A 19527-nucleotide genomic window follows, 5' to 3' on the forward strand; every position below is an offset into this window, starting at 1 on the left:
ATTGTTCAGTCAGTTGTTAAGAGTGTTTTATTACCTGTTTTAGCTGCATCATTGTCAGTGTAAATAGCGTTACAAATTGTTCCTCATACTGGCTTACACTTACACCAGCAATCTCAGTGAGGCACTTCAGAGAGACATTTCGAAACATTGGAACATTCAGGAACTATTTTAAAATTTAAAAAAGCAAGCATAAAATTAAACATGTCATATTTTACTTGACAAATTAAGAATAATAAAGGTTTTAACAATAGGGAGTGTAAGGGAAAACACCCGATAAATGGATGGCTATTTTGTTTTGCATGTTAAGATTTTGAGAAAATTTCATTATCCACCTAACAGACAGTAAATGCTGTGGGAGCAAACTATGCTGCTTCTGATGTGTCTTCAAACAACTAAATACAAAAGTCACTTAGTAACTTTCCCAGGAACCATTATATGACTTTTAAGAGCATCACGTTTTATCGTAGTCTAAAAAAGACCCAAGATTTATAACTGCCTAGCCTTTTGTAGATGGGCAAAATGTTAACAAACATGGTAAAACTGGCTCTTTCATTTTCTACTGCTGAGAAGATATAAATGTGGCATAACATTAGTATATGGCAATTTGGATAAGCATCAAAAACCTTAAGAAAATGGATATGCCCATTGGCCTGATGATACTTACATGTGTAGAAGTTGTATTATATGTTTCCTTTGCAGTACTACTGACAATAGCGAACAGTTTTATAAACTGTCTACCAATAAAATATCTCTTAATATCATATTCACATATTAGAACAGAGTATTACCTCATCAAAGCCCGAACTACAAAATCTCAAATGTTAAGTTACAAGGTCTCAATTAAGCATACAAATTTATTCCTTCTATCTGCCAAGAAGGAACCTGGAAAGATAATATAACCAATTGGTAACTGGTCATCTCTGGATGAGCAATTAATTAAGGCTCCATTCCATGTAAGTATTATACCCTACTGCCAAAAAAGGGGAGGGGGGCAGGAAAAACCCTCAGGCCTTCCACTTTATAGAAACATCCTTTATTTTTTTTTAATTTGGCAGACAGAGATAGTAAGTAGGCAAAGAGGCAGGCAGAGAGAGGAAGGGAAGCAGGCTCCCTGCTGAGCAGAGAGCCTAATGTGGGACTTGATCCAATGACCCTGGGATCATGACCTGGGCCGAAGGCAGAGGCTATAAAACATTCTTAAAATCAAATCCCTTAACATTTGTTCACATGAATTCCTGAGATTTTTGACACCATTCCAAGGAATTATTAGCTGAAACCAAAGAAAATCTCTTCTGAGCAGTTTCTTAGAACAACACTGGTTACACCTACAAATGTGTAATGGTTTTCTATAGCAAACCGCATTATAAATGAGTAACATATACAACTATCCAGTAATAAGAACTGAGATGTATTCACTATACCTTATAAATTAATGTGCTGATTAACTTGGTCTCAAAAATATATCCCAGTGGAATCCAATTAAGAAATCTGAGCAATGTTTCCAAAGTTGCATGTACAAGTGGAGCATTCTGGGAATTTTCCTGTAACAAAAACACACCTATAAATAATCCTCTTCCTATAATTATCACTTAAAAAAAATGAAATCAAAAGTACTTACCATCACAAACTGACACAGCTGAAAAATTTGTGAGAATTCATTGCACATGCTAAAAAAGAAAAAAAAAAGTGACTAGAAGACACAGAAATACTGTTATTTACATACTAACAAAATCACAAAAAATTTCACGAATTTAGTAATTAAAAACTTGACTCACTTCTTTTTTTTTAAAATATATTATTTTTTAAAGATTCCATTTATTTATTTGACAGAGAGAGATCACAAGTAGGCAGAGAGCCTGATGTGGGACTCGATCCCAGGACCCTGAGACCATGACCTCAGCCGAAGGCATTGGCTTAACCCACTGAGCCACCCAGGCGCCCCGACTCACTTCTTTTTAAACGCAAGTATCAGTAACTTCACCAAAAGCTACAAAGCTGCTAAAGCTTTGTGTAGTATCATTCTTTCAGTTTACCCATAAAAAATGCTATAAAGACCATATCAATTTCATTTTGAGATTTGTCATCCTTACTCTAAAACTTGAAATTTAATCAATTATTTTTTAAAAATTAATTTTTTAAAAAGTAATCTCCACCCACGATGTGAGGCTTGAACTCATGACCCCAAGATCAAAAGTCACATGCCCCACTAACTGAGCCAGTCAAGTGACTTTGATCAATTTGGTCTTTTAAATCAAGATAGCTGGAACAAAACTCTCCAAACTAAGAGTAAGAGAAGCAGTATTTTATACATATATATCCCAAATCCTACAATGTGCTTATGTATCAAAACAGAAGCAAAATTATAAATTCTGAAGTCAGTCAGAATATATAAAGGTGAAATACTTCTGTGCCCTAAAGATCAGAAAAAGTTTTTATTACTAAGCAGAGTGGCACATTTCCAAGACACAGGACTGGTAACAATTCAGTTGACATTTGGACCCAAGTCAATTCCTTCATTATTATGTAAGTAGTCACCATATAAAAACAGATCTCAACGGTTTCTGGGAACTCCTGACCTATATTCCTTTTGCATAAGATGTATAAAGTTATTCTGCTGTGACAATGAAGTATGACATCCTGTCTTATTAACCACACACACTTTTCAAGCCTCCAGATTTAAATCTGTACCAAAAAACAAAAGTAATTTAACACATTAACAATCGATTTCTCAAAAAATCATAATCAACCTCCAAGTTTAATTTTTCTTTTTAAAGATTTTATTTATTTATTTGACAGACAGAGATCACAAGCAGGCAGAGAGAAAGGGGGAAGCAGGCCCCCTGCTGAGCAGAGAGCCTGATACGGGGCTCGATCCCAGAATCCTGGGATCATGACCTGAGCCGAAAGCAGAGGCTTTAACCCATTGAGCCACCCAGGCACCCCGAAGTTTAATTTCTTTAAATAACTTGAAAATTCGAAAGCAAAATAATTACTTGCCTGTCTTTTAAATGCTTGGCTTTCACTTGAGTTATCTGTCCACTAGAGAAATCAAATACTTCTTCACTCAAGAGTTTGAGAATCACCATATTATTCTGACAGAGACTTTCACTGGTTCTACTTGCTCCAACAATGTCACTGATAAAAGTTGGCCAGTGTTTTGGCCATTCTTGTTTTAGTATCTAAAATAAAATAAGAAAAGTTAATTTCACTTCTCAAGGGCAAAACAAACTTCAAGGAAATTGTGTGATACTAAAAGCAGGAGCAAATAACACCCATTTTTCATTTTCTCCCCCTTAAGAGAAGAAATGTGCCATCCTCTACGGAATAAACTAGGTAAAGTGTAACACAAAGATTTTGGTTCTTTTTTCTTTTTTTTATTAAATAATCTCTAGACCTAATGTGAGTCTTGAACTCACACTAGAGATCAACAGTTGCAAAATCCAACTAAGACAGCCGGGCACCTTGGTCTAGGCCGTACTAATATGCATGCATACGAGTATTAGCCAGATAAAGATGCTTAAATTATCCTCAGTAGACACAAGATAAAACTCTAAGCAACAAAAGGGGATGCATAGGGAGAGGCATTTTCTTTGGGTGGTATCAGAGCCCTGAAATACAGTAGCATTTGTTTGTATAAATTTGACAGAGAAATAGCATTACAGTGGAAGATGAATAATCTTTGACCAAAATCTGTCTAATAAACAGTATTAGACTTTCAAGTCTGCACTGTGTATTTTGTATACCAGGGATTTTCCTAACCAGATTATTCCCTAACTACACACGTTAATAAGAGGTAACTAATTTCTTTGTACTCTTCCCTTTTCCCGAAAAAAGGGCAAACAACAAATGTCCTCAGTATAAAAGCCAGTGTAACTTAGTGAAAACCCAATGTTTTCTTAACTTATTAAACAGAAGAATCTATTTTTTCTCACATACCAATTAATTAATATTCATAGGACAATGTTTTGTCATACTATAAAAAGTATGTAAACATAAAAATTTGAAGCTGAGACTATTTAGTAAGTCTGACCGACTTAGGTATAGAAATCAATGTAAAGATGCTGAATTTAAAGGAATGATTTATGAATTAAAATGAAGATGACATGCAAAGGAAGTATGCACAGTCAACGGGCAAATAAGAAAACTGTTGACATGTCTGATCCATACTGGAGCCACAAAAGTGATAGGTTTACAACATCTCAGGTTTCCTACCATAGGAAATTTACAATTTTAAGTGTTAAATAGTAGCTTAACTATTAGAGTTACTGTAAAAACTATTACTACTGCAAGATGTTAGTCTCGTTATTTGATAAAGGTTTCACTATTTTGTTCCAGTAATCAGCTTAACTGAAGCATTTAGTTTTTTTTTTTAATTTTATTTATTTATTTGACAGAGATCACAAGTAGGCAGAGAGGCAGGCAGAGAGAGAGAGGGGGAAACAGGCTCCCTGCCGAGCAGAGAGCCCCATGTGGGGCTTGATACCAGGACGCTGGGATCATGACCTGAGCCAAAGGCAGAGGCTTTAACCCACTGAGCCACCCAGGTGCCCTGCATTTAATTCTTTTAAGGAGAACAATCAAGTAAAAGCTTACCTGAACAAGAATCATATTTAATTTCCCAATATACACCTTTTCCTTCTAAGAAAAGAAAAAAGTTTAGATTAAAGCAAAGTCTAAATTAGGTTTAATAAGAATATAAGCAAAGAACTACATTTGAGAAAAATTACAGATCTACTATAAATAATTACACATATGTTTGTATGCCTGTTAAGCTGAAGATTCAATATTTAAATTATTTTACAATTTCACACTTATTTGTAAAAGTGGTCTTACCTCTACACAAGTTGGGTCAGATGACGTCTTGATAATGAGGCCAACAACATATTTTTTAATTCCTATTAAAAAAAATTATTCAACACTTTTATAGCATGCCAATAAATCTTCAGTAGGGGAAAAAAATCGGGGAGGGGAATGTTGAAAGTAAAGTCAAATAATAAATCCCAGTCCCATCAGCAATACTGGCAATTCTTGAATGATGTCAATCATGTTCGTGTACTACTTCTTTAAAACTTTAATTTTTTTAAGAAAAAGATTTATTTATTTGACAGAGAGAGAGAGTGCAAGCAGGCGCTTACACGAGACAGCAAGCAAGAGACAACACAAGCAGGGCGAGTGGGCAAGGGAGAAGCAGGCCTCCCTTGGAGTAGGGAGCCTGATGCAAATCTTGTTCCCATGGCCTGAGCTACATAGGTGCCCCTAAATTTTAATTTTTGTCAACTTTACAAAATACAGGTTTAACAATTACAAATTATCTTCTAAGATGTTCTTCAATGCTATACTAGTTCAGTGCACCAACATGTTATTTTTTAAATAAAAACATATTGCAAGGGATTACTATGTTGTTCATTTAGCTCAATACACACAAACTTATTTTTATGGGTCCTAACTACAAACCCCTGAAGAAGTAATTTTGTAATAAACATTATAAGAAAGAAGTTTACGTAAAATATCTCTAAATCAAGATCAGATACTATTATCCTTTTCCAATTTAATTATAACATTAAAGTAATCCTGGAAACAGGACTTTAACTTGCCCCCCACTACAACATAGAGTAACAGTTAAGGAGCAAGTTCGATTTCTAATGTTATTTACTTAAAAGGTATCTTAATAGTACAACCTACTCTTAACTTATTTAAGACGGGGATGGGGAGTCAGAGGCCTCAGATGTGCACCAGGAGAGTTTATTTGTCAGAGAAATAGAGAGAGACAGATACAGAGAGCAAGCAAGCAGAGGGAGCAGAAGGCTCCTCATGGAGCAAGGAGCCCCATGCAGGAACTAAATCCCAGGACCCTGGGATCATAACCTGAGTCAAAGGCAGACCCTTAATGACTGAGCCACCCAAGTGACCCGGAGAGAGATCTTAAGCAAGCTCCATGCCCGAGTGAAGCTCCAGGCTCAGAGCAGAAGTCTGCCTAAGATTCTCTCTCCCTTTCCCTCTGCCCCTTCCAACTCATGTGTGCGTGCAGGGGCGCTTTCTTTCATAAATGATTAAATTTTTTATAGTTAAGAGCCCGATGCTTAACCAACTGAGCCACCCAGGCACCCTGGTCCCTGGGTTTTGAAGTTATATGGTACACCTACACTGACATGCCAAAAGGATTTGAGAAATAGGATCCCTAAATAAACAAATTATTACTTCCTACCACAAATACTACTCTCACATTTGTTTAATTTATGCTTTGCTACCAAATGATCTATGAAGATCTTCTTTCAGAGCAATCCAACCTCTGGAAATACAGTTAAGACTTTCTGGAACTATGTTTTCCAAGCCTTATCTAACAATCTGGAACTCTGGGCTCAAGCTTTCATTGAGAAAGGATCTGCTAAAAAATGTACCCGTGGGTCACCTGGGTGGCTCAGTGGGTTAAAGCCTCTGTCTTCGGCTCAGGTCATGATCCCAGAGTGCTGGGATCGAGCCTGGCATCGGGCTCTCTGCTCGGCAGGGAGCCTGCTTCCCGCTCTCTCTCTCTCTGCTTACTTGTGATCTCTGTCAAATTAATTAAATAAATAAATAAATAGAATCTTTGAAAAGAAAAAATAAGAAATGTACCCGTAATAATTAACAGGAAATATAGCCAACATGAAGGCAGTAAAATACTGATTTGATTGTAAAGCTACCTTAATAATCTTCATGGACTGAAGTATTATATTTATTCCTATTCATCTGCATTTCAAGTAGTATGTATTAATTATGGCAAAACTGCCCATTTGCTTTCATATTCCAATTAACAACTGAACATTTTTTTAAAAACACTAATTATGAAAATAATTTCCTTAGTGTGGAAAAACTTTATTAGCACAATGACATCACATAGTAAGGGTTATTTATCAACTGACCATGTAGGATCAAGGTCAAGTGATACCAATATTCATAGTTTAAGAGACACTAAAAAAGGCCAGGTGTCAAAATGTAACTGTTACATACCATCTAAAGTAAACTATGTCATTTATATTTTTAAAAGTTATTCTACAAGCAAAGTCCACAATACTAAATGTTGCAAACAAGACCACCAATGAATGCTAAAAACAATGGGCAATTCTTCCCAAAGAAAACAAACAAGAGTGTAGTCTCAAAATACCTCCCCAAGATCATTTGAGGGAAACAAACAAAAACAAAAACCCGTAGTTTTATTATTAGTAAAGAAGCAGGAACCACCATAACCCACTAATAAACATTAATAACAAATGAGTAATTAAATGTACTGATCTTGTGCCCTATGTCTTGGTGGACCGAGGATACCACATCATTGTGGTATCTTGCCAAAAAACATGGATCCTCAGCCTAATCATGGAAACCAGACAAACCTAAATTGAAATACACTTTACAAAATGACCAGAACTCATCAAAAGTGTCAAAGACCTATCAAGCAGAGATTAAGAACTATCACAGAATAGGAGACTAAAAAGACCCAACTAACTAAACTTAGAACAGAAAAAGGATATGAGAGAGAAAACTTCTGAAATCTGAATGCCCACAGTTAACAGTACTGGCCAATGTTCATTTTATGGCTTTGATAATTTTATTATGGTTCTAGAAGTTGTTAATATTAAAATAAGGTAAAAGGTGTTAGGTGCATTCTGTATTTTTTGGGCAGTATTTTACAATCTAAAATTATTTCAAAATAACAAAAGAGCCTTTGTGGACACACAATTAGGTCTGGTTTGAACAAGACAGTAAAAAAGGGGAAACACTCGGGAGATCAGATTTATTTTAAAAACAGTGCTTCTGACAACCATGCATCAATTTTAAAAAACAAGCTAAATTATATACCAATTATTTAGGGTAACCCACAGAACAATCCCACATGTTCTCAATATCCAGAAGATTTAACCAAAACATAATTCTATTATTGCTAGCCCTTCTGTTCTTTACACATAAATTACTATCACTAAGGCCTCTGTTAAAAAATTGAGGAAATGACAGCTCTAAAAAACTAGAGAGTAACAGGCATCCTTCCAAAACCTCTTAACACAGAAAACACAGAGCCTAATACAGGAACAAAAATATTGCCTTCTCAGATTAAATGAGTGACAATACCATACAATGAGAGATCTAATAGTTTTCTTCTAATCTGTAATAAGGAAATGAGGAAAATGTCTAAAACTACTATTGCTGCCTCTAGTTGGAATATATGTATTTGGAGGCTTTTTTCAGCCTCAGAGAATAGGAAAATAGGATCAAATAGATCCTTCAACTCTTCTGTTACCAATTAAGTATCTTCTCCCTCTTTTCAGAGGCTTCTGAAGTTCACCTGTAGGTGGAGCAAAGGGTAAAAGATAAAATGGAAAAAGTGGAAAAAAACCCAAAACCAAAATACTGGAAGTTTCCCACAGACAACAGAATCTTAATTTCATGTCACTCTACAATGATCATATTTCAATCCCTTCAAAACACTGGAACACCTTTTCTTTCTTTATTTAAAAGATTTTATTTATTTACTTGACAGAGAGAAAGGTGTAGGCAGGGGGAGTGACATGGAAAAGGAGAAGCAGACTCCCTGCTCAATAGAAGTTTGATACTGGACTAATTCCAGGACTCTGACCTGAGCCCAAGGCAGGTGTTTAACTGAATGAGCCACCCAAGTGCTCCAAGAAACAACACTTTTCTGATCAAGCATGGCTGCACATACAATGTCTGTCTAGAATCTCTTACTTCTAGGTACAAAGGTTATTTCATTGGGGCGCCTGGATGGCTCAGTGGGTTAAAGCCTCTGCCTTTGGCCCAGTCATGATCCCAGGGTCCTGGGATTGAGCCCCACATCAGGCTTTCTCCACGGGGAGCCTGCTTCCCACGCTCTCTCTCTGTCTGCCTCTCTGCCTACTTCTGAACTCTGTCAAATAAATAAATAAAATCTTAAAAAAAAAAAAAAACCCACAAAAAACAAAGGTTATTTCATTAAGTACTGTCTTCTTTCCCAAGTCCTCTCCAACTGAGCCACCCAGGCACCGCAGTATCTTTTATCTATAGCCCTTCATCCTATTCTTCTTAATCTGAACAAAAATTCACCTCAAAAGCTTAAATTAACCTTCAAATTACTGCAAAGGGCTATGTAAAAAAGAGACCAGCATGGGGCACCTGGGTGGCTCAGTTGGCTGAGCATCTGACTCTTGATTTAGGCTCAGGCCATGAGCTCATGGCCATGAGATGGCGCCCCAACCAGGACTCCTCTCCTCACTGGCCCTGGCTCAGCAGGGAGCCTGCTTCACCCACCCCTGCCTACTTGTGAGTTCTCTCTCTGTGTCAAATAACTAAGTCCCAAATAAATGAATAAATAAAACAAATCCCATCCTGTCTTAGAAGTTACACATCATCTTCCAAGTTACTTACACAACCATATTAGTAACCTTATCCCCCTAGGAACATCTTTAAAAAAGTGGTCCTTAATGATAACGGTAAAAGAAATGCATTACCAAACCTGATTTTTTAATAAAGGATTCACTAAAACTCTTTATAAATGGCTTCAAGACCCCACTTTAAGTAGGCTCCACCCCTAGCATGGAGCCCAGTGTGGGGTTTGAACTCACCACTCTGAGATCAAGAGTCGGATTCAACCACCTGAGCCACCAGGCACCCCTCACTAAAATCTTTAAAATATGACCACTTACTGACTATAATTTACTGACAGGCCATATTCCCATGGAAGCAAAAGTCCTACATTAAAAAAAATAATAAGATTTTATTAAATAAAGTTTTATTTATTTTAGAGATATAAAAGGAGGAAGAGCAGAGGGAGAGGGACAGACAGACTCCATGCTGTGTGAAGCCCAATGCCCCACATGGGGGTTGATCCCACGACACAGGAATCATGACTGGAGCTGAAATCAAGAGTCAGACATTTAACCAGCTGAGCCACCCAGGTGTCCCAAAAGCCCTACTTCTCAAAATTTAAATCATAAGTTGTACCTTACCATTTTATATTGTCAGTGATAGAGTGCCATAAAACAACTTCAAACAAATACATGATTCCACCTACTAAAATTGCATTCCTAGACGAATTATAAAATATGTCGAACAAAAAAGTTATACATTCCTATTCCTCTTTCACAGTACCTGATTTTTATATTAAAGAAAATGAAAAGTCTTATTAGCACACTATTATGAAAGTAAAACTACCAAGCTGAGTAACTTCACCCCAGTTCCAAATACTGCGCAATACTCAGAAGTATCCAATTCTACTTTATTTTTTTAAAAGATGTGTTTTTTAGAGATTTTATTTATTTGACAGTGAGAGAGGGAACAAGTAGGGGGATTGGGAGAGGGAGAAGCAGGCTCCCCGGGAGCAAGGAGCCCAATGCAGGACTCGATACCAGGACCCCGACATCATGACCTGGGCCAAAGACGGGCACACAACTGAGCCCGTCAAAGTTTTTTTTTTTAGTCATCTCTACACTGTGGGCTTCAAACTCACAACCCCGAGATCAAGTGTCAAATGCTCCATTGACTGAGCCAGCCAGAGGGCCCTCCAATTCAACATTAAATATTTGTTTACCCCCTAAGCTTTGAGCCCCTCAAAGTTTTATTTTTTAGTCATCTCTACACTGTGGGCTTCAAACTCAACCCTGAGATCAAGTGTCAAATGCTCCATTGACTGAGCCAGCCAGAGGGCCCTCCAATTCAACATTAAATATTTGTTTACCCCCTAAGCTCTCACAATGAAAATTTGGTACATTCCTCCATCAAAGCCATTTCTTTCCCCTGCTAAATGTTTATTACAGCATCTGTCCATTTAAACCACCAAAAATACTGTTGTCAATAGTGATCAACAAAAAGATGGACACTAAAATATACCTATCCACCCTCTTTATACCTGGTCCAGAGCATGGTTCCTTCTCCTTATTCAATGAAATACTTGAGAGAACAAACAGCAAAATGAGAGACAAATAGCTAAAATCAATTCAAAAACAGGCTTAAACTAGGACTCATACAAATAGGCTAGGACTATACTGTAATTTATTACCTACATATTTAACAATTTTAGGAATGAGCTATAGGAACACTGATCACTCTTTTTTTAAAAAAAAGATTTTTTATTTGAGAGAGAGAGGGAGAGGGAAAGCATGCACGCACAAGCAACAGGGTAGAGGGAAAAGCAGGCTCCCTTCCTTGTAGGAGTACGACACAGGGCTTGATCCCAGGACCCTGGCAGATGCTTAACCTAGCTGTCCCCACACATCTCTCCTGAAAGGGGGTTATAGCCTCAGATACCAAACAAGTATAAAAAAACCAAACCAAACAAGTACAGATACCAGGTACCAAACAAGTATAAAAAAACAAGTATAAAAAACCAATGATGCTATAGGATTTATAGCATCATTATCTACAAACAGATAAGTCAGTCAACAAAATGTGGTGACAATGGAATACCCAGGCATTTACCATAATGAAATTCAGATACTGTTTAAGACTGTAACATAGATAAACCCTGGAAACATATGCTAAGTGAGATTAACCAGACAAAAAACAAATACTGCTTGCTATTCTAAGAAAGAACCTGGGTCACCTGGGTGGCTCAGTCAGTTAAGCATCTGCCTTTGGCTCAGGTCATGATCCCAAGGTCCTAGGATGGTGCCCTGCATCATGCTCCCTGCTCAGTGGGGATCTGCTTCTCCCTCTCTTCCCTGCTCATGTTCTCTGTTGCTGTCTCTAACTCAAATAAACAAAATCTTAAAAATAAAAAAACAAAAAACAAAAACAAAAACAAAACAAAACAAAAACCGCACTCACATGAGTTACTTAGAATAGGCAAATTCATAGAGACAGAAAGTGTGTAATAGTGGTTAACAGAGCCTGGGAGTCAGTATAATGCAAGAGTTAATATTTAGTAGGTACAATTTTAATTTGGAATGATGAAAATATTTTGGAGATAGTGATAATGGTTGTACAATACTGTGAACATACTTACTTGCCACTGAACCATACACATAAAATGATAAATATCGCTATGTATACTTCATCACAAAACCACCCTTACTTTACTAAAGACTCAATGATTATAGCTGACTCTTGAACAACACAGGTCTCAACAGCACAGGCACACTTATTTGTGGATTTCTTTTAATAAACACAGTACAGGGGCGCCTGGGTGGCTCAGTGGGTTAAAGCCTCTTCCTTTGGCTCAGGTCATGATCTCAGAGTCCTGGGATGGAGCCCCACATTGGGCTCTCTGCTCGGCAGGGAGCCTGCTTCCTCCTCTCTCTCTGCCTGCCTCTCTGCCTACTTGTAATCTCTGTCGGGTAAATAAATAAAATCTTTAAAAATAAAGAAATAAATAAACACAGTACAGTACTGTAAATTTTACTTCCTTATGATTTTCTGAACATTTTCTCTTGTCTAGCTTACTTTAGTTTAAGGATATAGGGTAAAAGACATATAACATATAATAATATGTATTCATCAACTATTACTGATGAGGCTTCCAGTCATCAGTAATTAATGATTAAATTTGAGGGGAATCAAAAGTTTTACGTGGATTTGTGATTACAAGGGTCAGTTCCCTTAACCCCTTACACAGCTCATGTTAAACAACACAACCATTTTAGAAAATAGTTTGGCAGCTGAACACATGCCTACCAGATGATCCATCCATTCTACTCTAGCTAATCAAATGAGTGACAGAAAGACTGGGGAGAGAGGGGTTGGGGGAGGAAGGGTAAAAGAGAAGGCAATCACAAAAGTAAAGATCTTGATTATACTGGCTTCATGGGTATATGCTTAAGTCAAAACTTATCAAACTGTATAGTTAAACAGCTTCCAGGTTCTGGCAATCATATCTTTCCTTCTGTTCCCCCAACCCCAAGCTTAGTAGCTGCTTCCTGTGTTTACAAACATCTAGGTTACCTGAACGGCCCTCTCTTGGCCTTACCAAACCTGTCAATTCCTTGCATTAAATACCTTTGTCCAAAAAAGAACAAAAATTACCATTCTAAATCATTTGTGGTGACTATAAGGTACAGACAAAAGTAAATATTAAGGACCCCAGTTAGGAAGCCACTGCAGAAACTTCAAAGTGATCTGAGACTAAGACATCATTATTTGTTGAAATGAAGATATTTTTGTGGAAAAAGACTGGAAACATGCATGCTGTGTTTATTCATATTTAGCACTTAGAAGTGCATGAAGCTTTATAAACATTACCTCTTCTATCATATCCCAGTAAGGATGGAAGGCAGCAAGATTCAGAGAGAGAAAGTATCTTATGCAAGATCATACTAACAAGGCACTGAGTAAAACCTTACGGGTAATCGACTCTTTTACCAACTTTCCAAATTAAAACAGAGACATGCGTAATTCAAACTTTAACTGCCCAAGTATCTTTAAGCACCCAAACTTCCAAAATGCCCAATTATGATTTTATCACCTCAGACTACTCATAAATTCACCGCTCCCCTTTTCAGTTATCATCAAGTTCTCATCTAGCTCATGAAATGAAATGACCTGTAAGCCATATACCTCAACAGCTTAAATCATTTTTTGGTTTACAAATAAAATACTACCTTTATACAGATAAATTTTTCAGGGAGGGTCAAGGGAGCTTCCCCCTCCTTTATCATTTGAATTTTCTAATCAAAAATTTTTAAAAGGGAGGAGGATTACCTGGATAATGAAGGCTGATATGCAGCCAAGACAGAGAATCAACATCACTGACAGTCCTGGTATACCATTAATCATTTCATTTCCAATCCCTATTTGGAAATTATTCTGTATCACGAAATTAAAATTTCCCCTTCAGCATAGATCAATGGAACAGAAGAGAGAGCCCAGAAACAAACCTATGCTTATTTGGTCAATTTATGTATGACAAAAGAGGAAAGAATATACAATGGGAGGGGTGCCTGGGTGGCTCAGTGGGTTAAAGCCTCTGCCTTCAGCTCAGGTCATGATCCCAGGGTCCTGGGATAGGTTTTCTGCTCAGCAGGGAGCCAGCTCCCCCCACCCCCACCGCACCATCCCAGCTCTCTCTGCCTGCCTGTGATCTGTCTGTCAAATAAATAAATAAATAAATAAATAAAAAGAATATACAATGGGAAAATATACAATCTCTTCAATAAATGGTGCTGGGAACACTGGACAGCTACATGCAGAAGAATAAAGTTGGACCACTTTCTTACATCAGACAAACTCAAAATAAACCGAAAACCTAAGTGATACTTGAATCTAAAACTTCTAGAAGAAAACATAGGTAATCTCTCAGACCCTGGCATTATCAACATTTTCTAGATATGTCTTCTCAGGCAAAAGAAACAAAAACAAAAATAAACTACTGGGACTACACCAAAACAAAAGGCTTCTGTACAGCAAAGGAAAACATAAAACAAGGCAACCTACTGAATGGGAAAAGACATTTGCAAATAATACATCCAGTAAGGGTTTAATATCAAAAATGCATGAAAAGGGGCACCTGGATGGCTCAGTGGGTTGAGCCTCTGCCTTCAGCTCAGGTCATGATCCTGGAGTCCTGGGATGGAGCCCCGCATTGGGATCTCTGCTTGGCAGGGAGCCTGCTTTCCCTTCTCTCTGCCTGCCTCTCTGCCTACTTGTGACCTCTCTCTCTTTCAAATAAATAAATAAAATCTCTAAAAAAAAAAAAAATGCATGAAAAACTTACACAACTCAACATCAGCCCCCCAAATCTGATAAAAAAATGGGAAGGGGACTTTAGATATTTTCCAAAGACAACATACAGATGGCCAAGAGACACAGGAAAAGATACTCAACATGGGGCACCTGGGTGGCTCAGCTGGTTAAAGTGTCTGCTTTCAGCTCAAGGCATGATCCCAGGGTCCTGGAATCAAGCTCCACATCCACCCCACATCCACACCAGGCTCCTTGCTCTGCGGGAGCTGTTTCTCCCCTGCCATTCCCCCTTGTTGTGCTTACTTACTGTCTCTCTGTCAAATTAAAAAAGATACTCAACATCACAAATCATCAGGGAAAAGCAGACCAAAACCACAGTGAGAGACCATCTTACATCTGTCAGAATGGCTAGAATCAAAAAGACAAGAAATAACAAGTGTTGGTGAGAATATGGAAAAAAAGGAACCCTAGTGCATTGTTGGTAGGAACACAAACTGGTGCAGCCACTGTAGAAAACAGTATGAAAGTTCCTCAAAAAATTACAAATACAACTACCATATGATTCAATTATTTCACCACTGGGTATGTACCCAAATAAAATGAAAACACGAATCCACGCACCCCTATGTTTATTTACTTACTTTTTAAAAAAAGACTTTATTTATTTACTTGACAAAGAGAGACAGAGAGACAGACAGTGAGAGAGGAAACAAGCAGGGGGAGTGGGAAAGGGAGAAGTAGGCTTCCTGCTGAGCAAGGAGCCGGATGCAGGGCTGGATCCCAGGACCCTGGAATCATGATCTAAGCCAAAGAGATGCCTAATGACTGAGCCACCCAGGTACCCCACCCCTATGTTTATTGCAGTATTGTTTACAATAGCCAAGATATGGAAGCAACCTAAGCATCACTATCAACAGATGAACCGGTCAAGATGATGTGGGGGAATGCGTGCATGCATACACACACTGGCATAGTACCCAGCCACAAAAAGAAGAGAGTTCTTGAAGGTATAATGCTAAGTGAATAAAGTTAGGCAGAAAAAGACAATACCACTTCTATGTGGAATCTAAAAAACAAAAACAAAGGCGAAACAGACCCATAAATACAGAGAAAACTAGTTGTTACTACTAGAGGGGAGATGTTTACAGGGATGGTCAAAAGGGGTGAAAGGGACTAGAATGTACAGCCTTCCAGTACAGAATGAGTAAATCACAGAGACAAAAAGTACAGCACAGAAAATACAGCCAATGATATTAGAATAGCACTGTATGGTAACAAATGTTAGCTGAGCACGGCGTTATGTTGCACACCTGAAACTAATAAAACCGTGTGTCAACTATACTTTTTCAACTAAACTTAAAAATTTTTTAAAAATAAAACTTTTCTATTTTTTCTCAGTGAAGAATTGTCTCTGACCTAAATTAACTCACTATGCAAATGTTCACTTCAAAACTTTCAAGGGGGCGCCTGGGTGGCTCAGTGGGTTAAGCCGCTGCCTTCGGCTGAGGTCATGATCTCAGGGTCCTGGGATCGAGCCCCGCGTCGGGCTCTCTGCTCAGCAGGGAGCCTGCTTCCCTCTTTCTCTCTCTCTCTGCCTGCTTCTCTGCCTACTTGTGATCTCTGTCAAATAAATAAATAAATAATCTTAAAAACAAAAACAAAAACAAAAACTTTCAAGATATTATATATATACACAAATAATTTACATATATGTATGAGCAAAAGTGTTGGGTACTCAGTGGGCCCTTAAAGTAGAGGGATGAAGCAGATTGGGGGAAACACTAACAAAAATAATTTGTTCACTGCATAATTATATACCAAGCATAAGAATGCAATCAACAGGGTTGCCTGGGTGGCTCAGTCAGTTAAGTGACTGCCTTTGGCTTAGGTCACTCCTGGATCAGCTCCTGGGATGGAACACTGCTTTGGGCTCCCTGCTCAGGTCGAACCTGCTCCTCCCTCTCCCTCTGCCCTTCCCACCTCCCCCCATCCTATACATGCTTCCTCTTTCTCAACTAAACAAAAGAAAAAAATGAATAAAATCTTAAAAAAAAAAAAAAAAAAAAGCAATTATCATTCTCTGATCCCTAACATCATTAAAACTTGTATTTAGGGAATAGGGGAAAGGGAAGGAGGGGACACCAAATGGAAGTATTTTTCTGGACTAAAGCAAAATAATAAAAAAAACAGAGAAATTCATTACATTTTGTATTAAGCCTAAACTGTCAAAATGTTTTATTATGAAACTGTATCTCTTGTTTTAAAAATTAAAATCTTCCAATTTCATGTTTTTGAAACTTTTACTTGGCATATTATCTGTTGTGTATTTTCTTTTTGAAATTTTATTCATTTGTGACCCACTGAAACAGGATATACACCAAGGAAATGTAGCAAAATACATCTAAGATCATCTAGAATTGTCAGGGATTTTCCTAGCAAAGTGCTTTAGACAAAAGGGTTAAACTGAAAATTCTATTATCCTTAAAAAGAAAATTAACATATATTTATGGACGAAAACCTGAAAGCAGATTAAAAAATTCAAGTTATTTTGCCTTGCTTTCTGTGCAGTCTAACCTATTCTTCTTTAAAACACATCTAGCACTGCCATCTGCATGAAGAAACTTGTTTAAAGGGCGCAACCCTTGGTATGGTGAGTGTTGCGGAAGTGTGTAAACCTGGCAATTTACAGACCTGTACCCCTGGGGCTAATAATACATTGTATGTTAATAAGAAAATAAATAAATAAATAAATAAATAAATAAATAAAGGACACTACCTGATGATGATCATTCCCCTCTTTTAGCAATAGTGGCACTCATTGTATTTACATAATTTAACTTTTTCTCTACATCCAATGTGTATCTTCCCACCTGCAGCACTTTGATATAGGAATGTCTTTATAGTCTTAATACCTACTAGTGCTTTGTACAAAGCAGATACACAATGTATGTACCAGATAAATAAATATATATGCTAAGCTGGACAAGGAATACCTAACAAGTGGAGACAACAGTTTCAGAAGATTTATAAAAGTTACAGACAAAAACATACACATAAATACATGTGGATTATACAAATTTATTCCTAATACTTAACTTAAAGATGATAGAAAAGTAACATTCAAAACTCTAAGTTTATTTTGTGAGACACAAAATCTTAAGACAGGAAAAGCCTCTCAGGATTGATAACATTGAAAAATAATTATAGAATAATAAATTAATAAAGCACTGAATTTATTTTCTGATGTTTTACCTTAAAAACAAATCACTAAATGCATTGTGCACTGCTGCTGTTGTCTATCTAGAGTTCACAAACATTCTCTGGGAGATTTACATGTTCTTTTTAAAAAAGATTTTATTTATTTGGAGGTAAAGCATGCATGCAGGGTGGGGGGCAGTGGGAGAGGGACAAGCAGACTTCACACTGAGTGTGGAGTCCAATGCTGTGCTCTGTGCCATGACCCGAAGATCAAGACCTGAGCTAAAATCAAGTCAGACACTTAACCAACTGAGCCACCCAGGTGTCCCTTACACGTTCCCCTAATAAGCTTGTGAAAGATTCTAAAAGTTTTATCACACGTTTCCCTCCAAATAATGGCAACCATTATGTGAGCAGCAGAGTTAACTTCAGGTACTTATTACTAGTCTTGAAGAGAAAAACCCAGGGAAAGGTGATTGTGATACATCTTCTTTATAGACACAGCTGATATTTGAGTAACATGGGCTTGAAAAGGACGGGTCCACTCATATGTGCATTAAAAAAATATATACATAGTACAGTACTGCAAATATATATTCTCTTCGATTTTCTTAATAACTTTCTTTTACCTAGAAATGTTACGTAAGATTACAGTATGTAATATATATTATATACAAAATAGGTGTTCCTCAACTTTGTTACTGGCGAGGCAAGCAGTCAACAGTAGGCTACTAGTAGTTATGTTTTCGGGAGTCAAAAGTTATACATGGATTTTCAACTGCATGAAGGGGTAGCGGTGGCAGTGTTACCCCTAACCCCTACGCTGTTCAGGGGCCAACTGTAATGTTTGCAGAGAAACAAAGAAGTGTCTCACCAACACAGAATGGAACACATGAATAAAACAGAACTCTCTTTTAAGTCAGACAGAATAATCAGCACTCCTCTCTCCACAGTTTTTTTCAAACATGATAGATTTTTTCAAAGTAAAAAATACCCTGGAGTATGTGTACATTTGATATGAGAGCTACCATGACTTCAGGATAAAAACCCAAACATACTACTCCCATTCACATAGAAAACTAAAAATGCCAAATCCTCAGGGAGATTTAATTTTTTCAGTAACAAATAGAACGGTGATTTTGATAAACCAGTATCATTTCTAACTGTTTAATTTTAAAGCTGGAAAAAATGCTGAAGGATCATCTAGTACACTCCTTATAGTGTAACAGGCAAGGAGGGTATAGGTGTATAGAAACAGAAGAGGGGCTTAATCAATAGCACCTGAGGAACAAGAACCACACCTAAGATCCCTCTTAGAAAGCAGTGATGAAGTATGGAGATCTATCTGGGCTACACAGCTGAACTGTACTCATTAACTTCCGAGGTCACACATCATCACCCACCTAAAATGGTTTCAACCCCAAGTAACACATTTAAATAGGAACCTTTTATGGAGGCACTATTCCCCACCCCACCCCACCCACGACCCCCATCCCCTTACTGTCATTCTTACCCTGTGGTTTAGTAAGGATACTGCCATTAAAAACTTTTTTATTCACCTCTGAACATGCTAAAGAGACACCAGCTTTCTAGAGAAAAACTAGAAGTGTAAATCCAGGTCACTCTCCCACCATAAAAATGACATGAGAAACAAGTGAAATACTTATTCAAGATCAACAAAGAATGAGGACA

The 19527-nt window shown here is 37.4% G+C and overlaps 1 protein-coding gene across 4 annotated transcripts in view; it reads right to left on the bottom strand.

Moving 5' to 3' along the window:
* Nucleotides 1-19527, bottom strand: part of XPO1 (exportin 1) — a 46896-nt gene that overhangs the window by 13592 nt on the left and 13777 nt on the right. For 3 of the 4 annotated variants that reach the window (XM_004742027.3, XM_004742026.2, XM_045077885.1), the window contains 6 exons: nucleotides 4834-4895; nucleotides 4594-4638; nucleotides 2998-3179; nucleotides 1619-1667; nucleotides 1422-1541; nucleotides 35-163 (listed from right to left, as the gene is read on the bottom strand). In XM_004742027.3, coding sequence (XP_004742084.1) covers nucleotides 35-163; nucleotides 1422-1541; nucleotides 1619-1667; nucleotides 2998-3179; nucleotides 4594-4638; nucleotides 4834-4895 — 587 coding nt within the window. Of the gene's footprint in view, nucleotides 1-34; nucleotides 164-1421; nucleotides 1542-1618; nucleotides 1668-2576; nucleotides 2638-2997; nucleotides 3180-4593; nucleotides 4639-4833; nucleotides 4896-19527 lie in introns of those variants that run through there. The other variant, XM_045077886.1, reaches the window with a different exon arrangement.

This window comes from Mustela putorius, unplaced genomic scaffold, assembly GCF_011764305.1.
Source record: "Mustela putorius furo isolate JIRA1106 unplaced genomic scaffold, ASM1176430v1.1 tig00000224_pilon_pilon_pilon, whole genome shotgun sequence".
Taxonomy (NCBI): Eukaryota; Metazoa; Chordata; class Mammalia; order Carnivora; family Mustelidae; genus Mustela; species Mustela putorius.